This window comes from Acomys minous, assembly GCF_964271855.1.
Source record: "Acomys minous genome assembly, chromosome: 6".
NCBI classification, from domain to species: domain Eukaryota; kingdom Metazoa; phylum Chordata; class Mammalia; order Rodentia; family Muridae; genus Acomys; species Acomys minous.
In genome coordinates, this window is record NC_140487.1 from 39,828,463 (window position 1) to 39,841,504 (window position 13,042).

The window sequence follows — 13,042 nt, forward strand, 5'->3', positions numbered from 1 at the left end:
TACGCCCAAGTCTAACTGTAGTGTACTTATGTTTCATACACTTTTGCACAGGACAACAAGAAGTCATCATTTTTAATGCATTTTAATTTTTCATATAATATATTTTGGTCACATTCTTTCCCCTCAGCAACTCCTCCCAGATCTCCCCTCCCTGCTCACCCAGCTTCATTTTCTTTCCTAAAAAACAAGCACAAACAAAACAAAGCACACACACACATACACAGTCTACTTTGTGCTGGCCTGGGGCCTGCTGTGGGTGGATTGACACACAGTGTCACCCCATTGAAGAAAACTGATTTTCTGTTCCCCAGCAACTATCCAGACCATCTTGACTGTCTTATTTTTAATTCCTTTGAAGATAATTTTTCCCCCAAAGTGTTTTCCAGACATATGTATAGGTTTTTGGTTTTTGGTTTTGTTTTTTTAAAGATAGATGGGGCTCTCATGTCATGTATCTGCCATACCTGTTTTATGCAGTATTTGGCATTGAAGCCAGGGATTTCTGCTTGCTAGACAAGCCCCTTACCAACAGAGCCACGTCCCTTTTAGAGTGTCTACTTTCCCCCAAGCTGTCCATCTTGTCTTCTCTCTTGACTGTGTTCAGTGGTTATTCTGAAGTCTGTTTGGTAGCCTCATAGGGAAAGCTCTTCACATCTGTTCTATTGCAGCCAGTTCTCTTCTCAGGGGTTTCACTCCCTGGCTGCCTGATTATTATCTGCCCTCCTGTTAGGCATCCTAGAGCTCAGTGTTCTGCCTCCCTCCTGCTTGCAGTGTGGCCAGTAGAACCCACTGTGATTCCTTAGCTCTAGGGCAGGAGGGCAGGAGGGCAGAAGCCTTTGGGTGGTGCTTTTCTGCTGTGGCTTTTCGCATTGCAAGACAGGGCCCTAATGACATCCGTTGTTGGCAGGCTGCCGTGGGGGCGGAGGGAGCCTCATGTGGTTCAGGAGTTAGCAGAATCCCTGGCCTAACAGAATGTCAGTAGTGGCCCCTCCACGCCGCCCACATGTCGAGTACAGTGGCTCTAAGGACGTGGGGGTTCTGAGCATGCTCTGACTGCACAGTCGTCCACTTGAGAGCACTGCTGCCATCTGGTCTGTCCTGCTCAGAATTGACAGGCCCTGGAGTCAGTCTTTGTCCCAGGCCTCTGCCAGGCCATCAGAAGGAATCATAGTCATTTCAGTTGGGTTCCTGTCAAAGCTGGTTACGGTAAGAGAAATACTTGACTTAGAATGTAACCTTATCCCAGATGCCTAATATAGCCTCAGCAATCAAGAGAGTTCAAGTGTGTGGCCTAGCTTGTTCCCCAGTAGAAGAAATGAGTCCTCTGGGTCTGTTGTTTACCTTTTCTCTATGACCACTAACCTGTGTAGGAATCACAGTAGGTAACTGTTTCTCGTGACTGAGCATATGCTGTGGTCCTCTCCTAGGTCACCTACAATGGCTGGAGGATTGTTTGCCATGAACAGACAGTATTTCAATGATCTTGGACAGTATGACAGTGGCATGGATATCTGGGGAGGAGAAAATCTGGAAATCTCATTTCGGGTAATTTTGGTTTTGTGTGTGTTATATTACTAAATTGTCTGTAATGGACTATAACTGTAGTTTAAGGGCAAAGAGAACCTCCTGAGCAAGTGGGCCCCACCTACCACCCAACCCAACTCCTGCACCTGTCTGCAGAGTCTGTCAGCCCACAGCACAGTACTTACACATGACTGTTTATAATTTTCAAAACATACTACTATATAAAGGGCAGTTTTTCCCCATAATTTTTCAGGTTGAAAGTTTCTATAGATACCATTAGTTCAGTTTTCTTCTGAGCAAAAGTAAATGTATCCCACAAATGTTATGTGTATTTGCATTCTCAAACATGAATGGCACACATGTGGAGGTCAGAGGACAACTTGCAGGGATCCTTTCTCTCCTTCTGCCATGTACATGTATGTGCATGCACATGAACGCGCATGTGCTGTGCTCATGGTGTGTGCACGCATGCATATGCACACATGAGCTGTGGTGCTCATGGTGTATGTGTGCATGCTCATGATATGTGTGTGTATGCACATGCACATTTACGTGCTGTGGCACTCATGGTGTGTGTGCGCATGCATATGCACACATGTGCTGTGGTGCTCATGGTATGTGTGTGCATGCACATGCACATTTACGTGCTGTGGTGCTCATGGTGTGTGTGCGCATGCATATGCACACATGTGCTGTGGTGCTCATGGTGTGTGTGTGCATGCACATGCACATTTACCTGCTGTGGTGCTCATGGTTCTCTCTTCTGCCATGTGGGTCCTGGGGATTGAACTTGAGTCATCAGGCTTGGTGGCAAGGAGATTTACTCACTGAGCCAGCCCTGAGTCAGTCTCTTGAGTCTGACTCACTCTGTATAATACATAAAAAGTACTTTTTGGAGCTGGGGCAATGGCTCCCTGGTCCTTGCCCTGCCAGCAAGGGCAGCAGACTCTGGATCCCCAGAGCCTGTGTAGTGCCAGGCTGGCCAGGCTGCTTGCCCATAATCCTAGCCTTGGAAAGCAGGCACAGGGTCCCCCAGAGCAAGCTGGCTAGGGAAACTAGACCCTGCTTCAAAAGTAGAAGGTAGAAACCAGTGACACACCTGTAATCCCAGCACTCAGGGAGGCAGAGAGAGGCAAGCAGTCTCTGAGTTTGAGGCCAGCCTGGTTACAAAGTGAGTCGAGGACAGCCAGAGCCACACAGTTCTCTGTCTTGAAAAACCAAAAAGAAAAAAGAAAAAAAGAAAAAGAAAGAAAGAAAGTAGAAGAGTGATATAGGGAGATCCCCTTTTAAAAAAAAAGATATTATTTATGTGGTTTATATATATATATGGGTATTTTGCCTGCACATATATCTCCACACCAAAGAGGACAACAGATCCCATTGTATATTGATGTGAGCCAGCATGTGGGTGCTGAGAATTGAACTCAAGACCTCTGGAAGAGCTGACAGTGCTCTTAACTGCTATCTCTACAGCCCCAAGATTCTCAATATTAACCTCAGGTCTCAATGCTCATTCTTATGCTCATGTGTTTGCATGTGTGCCTACACACATGCAAACATGTATGTATACGCAGGAACATTATACAAACACATAAGAAAAACAAGTTTTCTTAGAAACAAAGTATAAGAAAGTACATGAGAAGCTGGAGAGACAGCTCAGAGGTTAAGAGCACTGTCTGTTCTTCCAAAGGTGCTGAGTTCAATTCCCAGCAACCACATGATGGCTCACAAGCATCTGTAATGAGATCTGCTGCCCTCTTCGGGTGTGCAGGCACACATGAAGGCAGAATATTGTATAAATAAATTTTTTTAAAGAAAGTATGTGAAAACAGAAGACCAGCTAATAAGTGTTCCTTGTCCTTAAATCCTTAAGAGCAAGTCCATTAATTCAACAAAAGATGATAACACCATTAGACACATGGGATGGGTTGCATTTTTATCTCAGAAGGACCTAGTTTTTAAGTACCCCTACTTCCTTCTGAGTGTATCTAGTAAGGTGCACAGCAGCCATTCATAAAGGCTCACCCCTGAAGACGCGGGCACACTGCTGCAGTCTGAGCTCATGGTGCGCACTGCTTGCTCCCGGCTAGATCTGGATGTGTGGTGGGAAGCTGTTCATCATTCCGTGCTCAAGGGTAGGACACATTTTCCGCAAAAGGCGCCCATATGGATCCCCTGAAGGCCAGGATACCATGACACACAACTCCCTGAGGCTGGCGCATGTCTGGCTGGACGAGTACAAGGTGAGTGCGTGTGTCTGCCGTGGCCTTGGTGCGGCTTGTCCTTCCACTCTTGCCCGTTCTCCTGGGCTGCCCTTCACTGCTGTGCCATTTCTGTCTAGGCTTCTTTTCACCAGGAACCACTCAGTTTTGGTTCTCACCTGCTCTCCTCAGGATGACACTATAAGCCGCAGAAGCAGCTCTGTCTTGTGTGCTTGTCCTTGTGGTCCCATCATGCTTAGAGATGCCACAGAGCTGGGCTGGGCTTCCTCCTTACATGTCAGTTTTAGGGCATTTTGTCACACAAGAAAGAAACAGTGTGCCCTTTATGTGTCACCTCTGTCCACAAGCCCTACACAATCATTGGCCTGTGTTCTGACTACAGTCTTTTCTAACCTCACACACGTGTCCTCTTCTGTGGCTCTCACTTGGCATCTCAGCACCGCATTACTTCCGGTTGCTCAGGGATGCTCCATTTGTCTTTTCATCATCGGATGCACATTGGGGTTGTTTACATGTTCCCTTCTCCCCCTTGTTTCTGTGTAGCCCTGCCTCTCCTGGAACTCTTTGTAGACCAGGCTGGCCTTGAACTCAAAGAGATCCACCTGCCTCTGCCTCCCAAGTGCTGGGATTACAGACGTCGTGCACCACCACAACCAGCTCAAAAACCCCACCATTATGAGCTTCAAAGTGTGCTACTGAGCTGGGCATTTTGATGCATGCCTGTAATCCCAGCACGTGGGAGGCAGAGACAGGTGGATCTCTGTGAATTCGAGGCCAGCCTGGTCTACAAAGTGAGTCCAGGTCAGCTATACAGAGAAGCCCTGTCTTAACCACCCCCCCCAAAAGTATGCCACTGTTAACTTTCCTGATGAAACCATAAATTATTGTACAGTGGAATATATCAATATTTGGAAGAACTGCATAGCCATAGATCAGTGTTTTTCAAATAACTAGTACATGTTCTAAAAGTCTTGCATGTGTAAAAAGATCATTCAAGGAGGAAACAAGACCAAATGTGAACCTCACTGGCATGATTCTCATTTAGGATAAGTAAAATGTCCAAGTGACTGAACTATAAGCTAGGCGTGCTGCCAGCTTGGGAAGGCTGAGGCCAGTCTGCGGTGCATGTTTGCACTGTCCCAAAAAACTACAAAGAACTGTTACTGTGTTAAATACTCAGTACAGTAGCTACAATCATTTGTCATAGCTTTGAAAACATTCCTTCTTCTTCAACTACATGTTTTCTACTATAAGGTTGTAGTTTTAAAACAGTGAAATAGCTCTGTGGGTCAAGTGCTTGCTGTACAAGCAGCCAGTTTGATTTCCTGAATCCTGTAGCTACACACAGAAACCCTGTCTCGAAAACCAAAAGCACACACACAAGAGTCTGTTTTCTCATAGAATGTATAATATATTAACAGAAATTTTCATTTTTTTTTTTTAAATTTAGGAGCAGTATTTTTCCTTAAGACCTGATTTGAAGACCAAAAGCTTTGGAAATATCAGTGAGCGTGTTGAATTGAGGAAGAAATTGGGCTGCCAATCATTCAAGTGGTATTTGGATAATATTTACCCAGAGATGCAGATACCTGGCCCAGATGCCAAACCCCAGCAGCCCATTTTCATTAATAGAGGGCCCAAGCGCCCCAAGGTCCTGCTGCGTGGAAGGGTGAGAGGGCAGTCCTGAGGGTCGCACTGGGAGGGACGGAGCAGGACTGTCTATGACTGTCTAGATTTAGTTCAGGTTTAATTACATTCTTTTGGGGGTTTCCCTCTACTCAAGGAGAAAAACTTGGAAATCTTAATATATTTGCTGTTTACACCAAGATCATGATCCTATATTCACTGCTTTGGAGGGACAGAGACCTTATGTCCCTTATGTGTCAGCTTCCAAGAGCAGAGACCCATGCGGGGATAAAGGCTGTGAGAGACCTGAAGTGACAGGACCCAACTTCAGACAGAAACTGAAGGTGACAAGTCAGTTCACTCACACACACACACACACACACACACACACACACACACACACACACACACACACGCAGTCCTCTGAGGATCTTCCCAGACACACTTAAGGCTTAGGGGTCTGTAATGAAGTTACTTTGTTCCCAGTAATTTCTAAAACTGGCCTTCTGGAGGCCAGGGGATGGCTCAGTGTGTGGATCGGAGTTTGGATCCTCAGAAGCCATTGTCAGCCTGGGCAGGCATGGTGCCCTTCCAGTGCTTGGCAGGATCCTTGGAGCAAATCCAGCTGTTGAGCTCTGGGTTTTTAGAGACCCTGCACCTCAGTGAACAAGGGAGAAAGCTTGTATGAACATGCTCTCTCATGCCCGCGCGCGCGCACACACACACACACCCACCCACACCTGTGCAACCACAACACACAGAGCCAGAAAGCTGGTGTTCTTGTTTCCCTCTAAGGCACATCTTCCAGCTTCTGTATTTCAGGAGAATTGAGCCTACTACTTTTCCTCTCCTTGTCTACTTTATAAAACCCCAACAATCGTCATGATGTTTATTGGGTCTTAAGAGATATCTTGTGCCCATGTAGTTGGCATCCCTCCAGCATGGCTCTTCTCTTTGTGTCACTAGTGGAAGACCGTGTTGAGCAGCATTTCCCACTCCATGCACACATCCTCAAAGCACCAGGATGTCAGCATAGGAGTCCTCAAGAGCACTGTCTGTAGCTGTCTTTGCTACTTTGTGGGTTCTCCTTTGTCCCCCCCAACACTAGACAGGACAGAAACAGGGATGGGGGGGGGCTTGAATCTAACTTCTTTCCTTCTATTTCTTCTTTGGCATGGCCACTAGCAAACCACAATAACCTCCATAAACAATGAACAGAGTTCTCGCATTTATGTACCCGTTGAAAAGTTCCCAGGATTTCAAATGTTAGATAGTCGCAGAAACTATCTTCAGCTTCTGCTAGAGCAGGAGGCAAATAATGGCCAGCCGCTGCAGACAGCCCGAAGTAGCCCATACCCACACCTGGGACTACACCCAAAATTCCAGAATTGTCACTTCAATTGTCCTCTTTTGCAGCTCTACCACTTGCAGACCAACAAATGCCTGGTGGCCCAGGGCCGCTCCAGCCAGAAAGGAGGCCTGGTGCTGCTTAAGGCCTGTGACTATGGAGACCCGACTCAGGTGGGTGATGCCTCCCCGTGCACCTGGGGACATCAGATGTTTGGTGTCATGATTTTCCTTAAGTTTAGGTTGCAAATGGCCTTGGAGTTCAGTCAGTAACAACTGCGTTGTCTCCTCTGTGTTTCTCTGCCTCTGATCTTTGCTTGGCAGCTGTTTAGACTGCTGTGTCTTCTGCTGTGGTGTGGGAGTGCTCATTAGAGGACCTGTAACAGAATGTTGGTTCATTTCATCCACTTAATTTCGGTTAGTTTGTCTTTTCAATATTAAAATGTAAGCAGGTAACTTCTTTCGGTTTGCTGCTGTAACTTTATGAGCTGGGAGCTCGGTCGGGACTAGCCCACGTGATTGCTATTCTATTTTAGCAGTACAGAAGGTATGCGTGGGCATTTCAAGAACATGCTGCTTAAAAGCCTGACTGACACATGAGTGTGCACAAAGCAGTCAGTGGACAAATGGCAGCAGTTGGTGCCCTTCTGATCATGTGGGGACAGGAATGGAACCGAGGTCACTGGCCTTGGCAGCAGTCGCCGTTCCCCACTGAGCCATCTCACAGGCCCAGGTTAAGTGGTTTCAAATGTAGTGAGCTGTGGCCAGGCAGGATGACGCTGATACTATAGCTACTTATAAATAAGCATAGTAAACAGTGCAGTCCCTCAGCCGCACGGCTTCAAGAGGCCAGTGCAGGGTCTGAAGCCGAACAGCACCGGGTCCAGCCACCCAGCGGGTGAGGAGTGCGCTAAGCCATCAGCTCCACATGCTCTTGCCCACACCTCTTGTGAAATCTGTCACAAACTCTAACACTGCAAACAGCGATCAGGTCACTTGAATCAGTTAAGTCAGCATGCCGCTGCCTGGATCACTCCGGAACAGCACTGTGTTTGTTAGCTTGCCTGAGCAGAGCAGAGGACGAGTGGCTTTGTTTGGGGCTCAGTCCATAGCTGATGCCACAGCAAAGGGCGCAGTCATGGTGGGAACAAACAGCAGAGGAAGCCCTGTTACCGCCTGTTCAGGAATGAAGAGGAGAAGAGGACAGAGTCCACACTCACCTTCAGTGATAGCGCGTGGCCCAGAGACTTCAGCTCCCAGTTCCCTGTTCCAGGTGGAGGCGGTGCTGTGACCAGTGTGTACTTGTGTAGCCTGAAGAGCACATTGTGAAGTGCTGTCCAGGCCTTCATTCCAATACCCAAAAGTAGCAACACTTGTTTTTTCAATTTTTTTTTTTTTTTTTTGCTTTTGTTACTAGGTCTGGATTTACAATGAAGAGCATGAATTGATTTTAAACAACCTCCTTTGCCTCGACATGTCAGAAACTCGCTCATCAGATCCACCCCGACTCATGAAGTGCCATGGGTCAGGAGGGTCCCAGCAGTGGACGTTTGGGGTGAGGACCTTGCTTATAGACATGGGAGGGCAGGGGCTGGGCTCGCACCATAGTCCTGACGCATGTGCAGCTTCCCCGCAGGCTGCAAGGACGTCTGCTTTTACGTAAAAGCGAGCCCTTTTTTCTTGCTTTTTTCCAGAAGAACAACCGGCTGTACCAAGTGTCTGTTGGACAGTGCCTGAGGGCAGTGGACCTGATGGACCGGAAGGGCTCTGTTGGCATGGCAATCTGTGATGGCTCATCCTCTCAGCAGTGGCGCCTAGAGGGTTAAGGTGGGACGACATAGTTCACCTGGTTTTGCCACACCTGCCGAAAATCAAGGGTGCTTTCATCAAGAACCTGGGAGCAGGACCACCTGGGGCAGAAGGCGCTTCACTGGAAGGTGGGCTATTTCTGAGCTGCTATTAAGCAATTCTTGTTTATCCAGGGAAAACAGAGAATAATTCTAAAGAGTTCGGTCTATCTACTACAAACCTAGGAAGCAGACATTTCTATTCGTATTATGTTTCTCTTACTCTCCCTTGGAGATGGGATGGTTTCTGTCTAGTCAGGAACTTGTCACAATTCCCCTTCATACGAGGACTTCATATGAGATTTTTTTCCTATTATCTATCATTTGTCTAATGTTTCTAATAGATTTTTAAAAACAGGCTGTGTATATTACTTTTAGTTTCAGAAGGTATCATGTATATTTAAGAGGCATCTAACTATTATAAATTATTTTGATGACTTAATAAGCTGTCTTCATTAAATAAAGGATCTTTTTGATCATTTAACTAGGATTTTTGCCTCTTCTCTCTTCTGTCTTGCTGTGAGTCAGACTGTGGTCTGGATGACCTGGGAATGTGACAGGAAATAGTTCACCATTCAGCTGATGGCCCATTAACCTAGACAGCAGCTGCTAACTTCAGGAAGTGGCAGTTTACCTGTGAAATTATCTCTCTTCTAAAACTGCTAAAGTAGAAGAATCAGTTAGAGAAAAATTTCATAAAAGTCTGCAAAAGGTGATTCCCCCTTCCCCATATTTTTGTCTCATGTTGCAGAGCAAGGTGACGTCATCTTTTTTTTAAAAATTACTTATTATGTATACAGTGTTCTATTGCATGTATACCTGCAGGCCAGAAGAGGTCATCACGTGGTTGCTGAGAATTGAACTTAGGACCTGGAGGAGCAGTCAGAGGTGGAAAGAGGGTTCTTTTACTATGACAAAAACTCCGAAAACTAGAAACGTCATTAAGCTATACTGAGACATTTTAGCATGGCTTTCAGAAACTATCTGATAGACACATAGGAAACTGACACAAAGCATGCCAACACCTTGGTAATACACAGCTTTGCTACGTCGACCTGGCTGAGGGACACTGCATCCAGCACCAGAACTCATGCTCTTCTCACGTACACATGGTGGGGTCTACGATAGCACATGAAAATCAACTCCATCCTACCAGTCCTTCAGAGAAGGACTAACACCAATACTCCTCCAACTATTCCACAAAATAGAAACACTCATTCTATGAGGCCAAAGAGCCAACAAAGAGAATTTCAGACGAATTTCCCTTATTGAACATTAATGCAAAAATACTCAATGAAACACTTGTAAACAGAGTCCAAGAATACATAAAAATATCCACCCGAAACTGGAAAAGGTCATCCTGAGTGAGATACCCAGACCCAGAAAGACACAAATGGTATATACTCACTTGTAAGTGGATATTAGCCCAACATGGATGCTCTCTGAGAGACTCCACCCAGTGAGGGATCGGGACAGACATGGGGACAGGAAGATGGACTTTGGGCAGAGAGCTGTAGTGAAGAGTTGGGGGACGGAAGGTCCGGGAGGGAGCGGGAACTCTACAGGGAAACCACAAAGCCCTGCAGATCTGGGCACAGGGGACCTGCACAAACTGATGCTCCTGTCAAGGACAAGGCATGCGGAGAACCAAGACCCCCTGCTCCCGTGTAGCCAATGGACTGCCAGTTCTCTGCGTGGGGGGGGGGGGGGGAGGGGGGACTGCTGCTGAACCTTCGAAAGTACTCGGGTACCCACAATTTTATCACTGCCTCTCGCCCTGTGTCCCTAGCAGGCGCACAGTGGAAGGGGATACAGGCTATCCTGTTAGTAGGCTGTTAGCAGTGGTCTAGGGGATGGGACTAGGCGGAAGAGGGAGGGCATAGCAATCAGGATGTAATGTGAATAAAGTATAGTAAAATACACACTTAAATCTCAGGTGGAAGAGGAGTGCTGCAGCGACTGATGCACCAACCGAGGACCATGCTTGGCTAGGACCTAGACACTCTGCTCAGATGACGTAGATAGGCAGCAGTCGCCCCTACAATATGCGGAGTAGGGACTACTTCTGACATGGACTCTGGCTCCCCCAGTGTTGATCACTTCCCCCAGGCATGTGGCATTGCCAGGCTACAAAGGAAGAGGATAGTACAGATGAGACTTGATAGGCTGAGGTCAGATAATAGGGGAGGAGTCCCCTTCTGAGGACTAGGGGACGGAGGGGGAGGCGATGAGGGAGGGAGATAAAATCGGGATATAAAGAATTCCAACTGCAGGACAAGCAGGCAGTTTAGACTGCTATTCCCACTACATGGGAAATAGCTGGTTGAGACATGAATGCTTATGCATAGACAATGCTTCTTGTTGGCTACAGAATCCCTGTGACTTATTATTAGATGCCATTCTTCTTATGGCATGACTGAAGATTTATAGATGTCTTTCTTCTGCTCATACAAAGAGCAGAGAACCAGCCTTAATTGTTCTGTGCATCAGGCACAACTCATTTATAATTTTAGAATACTGACGCTGGACCAGACCTGACAGGATTAATTCGTCTCAGCGTGCTGGAAGCTGACATCCTGCATCCTTCATGTTCCAGCCCCAAGCAATTCAGTTGCTGTTCCTCATCAGAACGGGAAAGCTTCTAAGAAAGCTTCCAATCCCAATTGGTTCAGCATTTCAGACTGTCTCATATAGGATTTCTATTAAGACTGGATTCTCTCAACATTTAGAAACTGGACAAATGCTATTCCTCGCTGGTTTAACCAATTTTTCCAATTTTATTTGGACCCCTACAAAGGTATTATTTGACCCAAATCAGCTGGAAGAAACCCTAAGAGAATGATGACCCATTTCCCTTAAGGGAGGTTGTGTAGATTTTTTGGTTTCTTTCTTGAGCTACAGATGCTTATTTTTCATTGGGAGTTGGTTATAAGTTACTATTAGTTTTACTCAGAGAGAAAACAAGGTTGGACTCAGGGCTGTCTCTCTTTTTCATGTTTGGAGATAGGGGCTGAAAAGAAGGGGGAATATATAAATATATAGGGATGACAGAACAAAAAGTAGATTAGTGAATCTACTCAACGTACGGCCTTAATTGTTACTCACAAGGTTATACTCGGTATAGAATTTTGTATACTGATGCAAAATAAATTTAATTTTGATACATTGGTATAGAATTCAAATTTAAGATTATTTTTCACACACATTTTATATGTATTTCTACTCTAATATGAAGTATTATACCCACACAACTCAAGTAGAATACAAAGTTTACCTCCAATATTTTGAAAGTGCTATTGCAGGCTATGTAGGATAGTAAATTATACAAGTTAATTTTTATCACAAGAATATACATCCTAGGTGTAACCGATAGATATGATTCTATAGAAAGGTAAGGTAAAATAGTTTGATAAGGTCTTCAAAAGCCTCAGAGACCAGCTTACCTCAAAGAAGATGATGAGCATCAAAGAACCTTCTTCTGGAGATGGCTTCAAATGTGGCAAACCAGCTACTGGGGGAAATGTCCTTGTTTCTGCCTAAAAAGGGCAAGCTTGGATGCAGGCAGAATCGACGGGCAAACTCGGTAAGCAAGTCCTCAAAAGTTCTTGCCTCACAAATGTCTGTCAGATATACTGGGCCAGAAGACTGAAATGATGCTCCAATGTTAGAGAGTTTTGGGTGACTGTTCAGGCAGAAAACCACATCTGTCTTTTTTTTCCACTTTGGAAGCTGCTTGCTTAAGTAATTAATTTTATTCCTTCTCAAGTCTCTGATGGGGTTGAAGACCAGATAGTTTAGTTTTACAATTAAGCTGAGTTGTGTATGTTTTAAGTTGATAGAGATATGATAGACATTGATTTACATTCAGAATTTTAAATTCGCCAAGATGGGAAAGATGTTTTCTTCAAGGTTGCCAAATACAAATAGCCAAACCACTATAAATGTAACATTAATATAATATCCACCATGACCAAGTAGGCTTCATCCCAGGCATGCCTGCGGATGGTTCAATACATGGAAATCCATCAATGTAATCAGCCATATAAATAAATGGAAAGAAAAAAATGATCATCTCCTTAGATGCTGAAAAAGCATTTGACAAAGTTCAACACCCATTCATGTTAAGAAGTCTTGGAGAGATCAGGGATACAGAACTTGTACCTAAACATAAAGATAAAGGCAATATACAGACAGCTGATAGCCAACATCAAATTAAATGAAGAGAAGAATGAAGAGAAATCGAAGTAGTTTTACTAAAATCAGGGACAAGATAAGACTGTCCACTCTCTGTATCTCTTCAATTTGGTACTTGAAGTCCTGGCTAGAGCAATAAGACAACTAAAGGAGATCAAGGGGATACAAATTGGAAAGGAAGAAGTCAAAGTATTGCTATTCACAGATGATATGATAGTATACACAAGTGACCCCCAAAATTCTATAGCTGATAAACACCTCAGCAAAGTGGCTGGATACAAA

At 45.2% G+C, this 13,042-nt stretch overlaps 1 protein-coding gene across 2 annotated transcripts in view; it reads left to right on the top strand.

The window, feature by feature from the left end:
* GALNT11 (polypeptide N-acetylgalactosaminyltransferase 11) overlaps nt 1-9,056 on the top strand; it is a 33,400-nt gene extending 24,344 nt beyond the window's left edge. For both annotated transcript variants that reach the window (XM_084787772.1, XM_084787773.1), the window contains exons 7-12: nt 1,428-1,545; nt 3,615-3,767; nt 5,197-5,415; nt 6,789-6,893; nt 8,137-8,274; nt 8,414-9,056. In XM_084787772.1, coding sequence (XP_084643898.1) covers nt 1,428-1,545; nt 3,615-3,767; nt 5,197-5,415; nt 6,789-6,893; nt 8,137-8,274; nt 8,414-8,545 — 865 coding nt within the window. In that variant the 3' untranslated portion in view covers nt 8,546-9,056. The remainder of the gene's footprint in view (nt 1-1,427; nt 1,546-3,614; nt 3,768-5,196; nt 5,416-6,788; nt 6,894-8,136; nt 8,275-8,413) is intronic.
* Nucleotides 9,057-13,042: the final 3,986 nt, after the last annotated feature.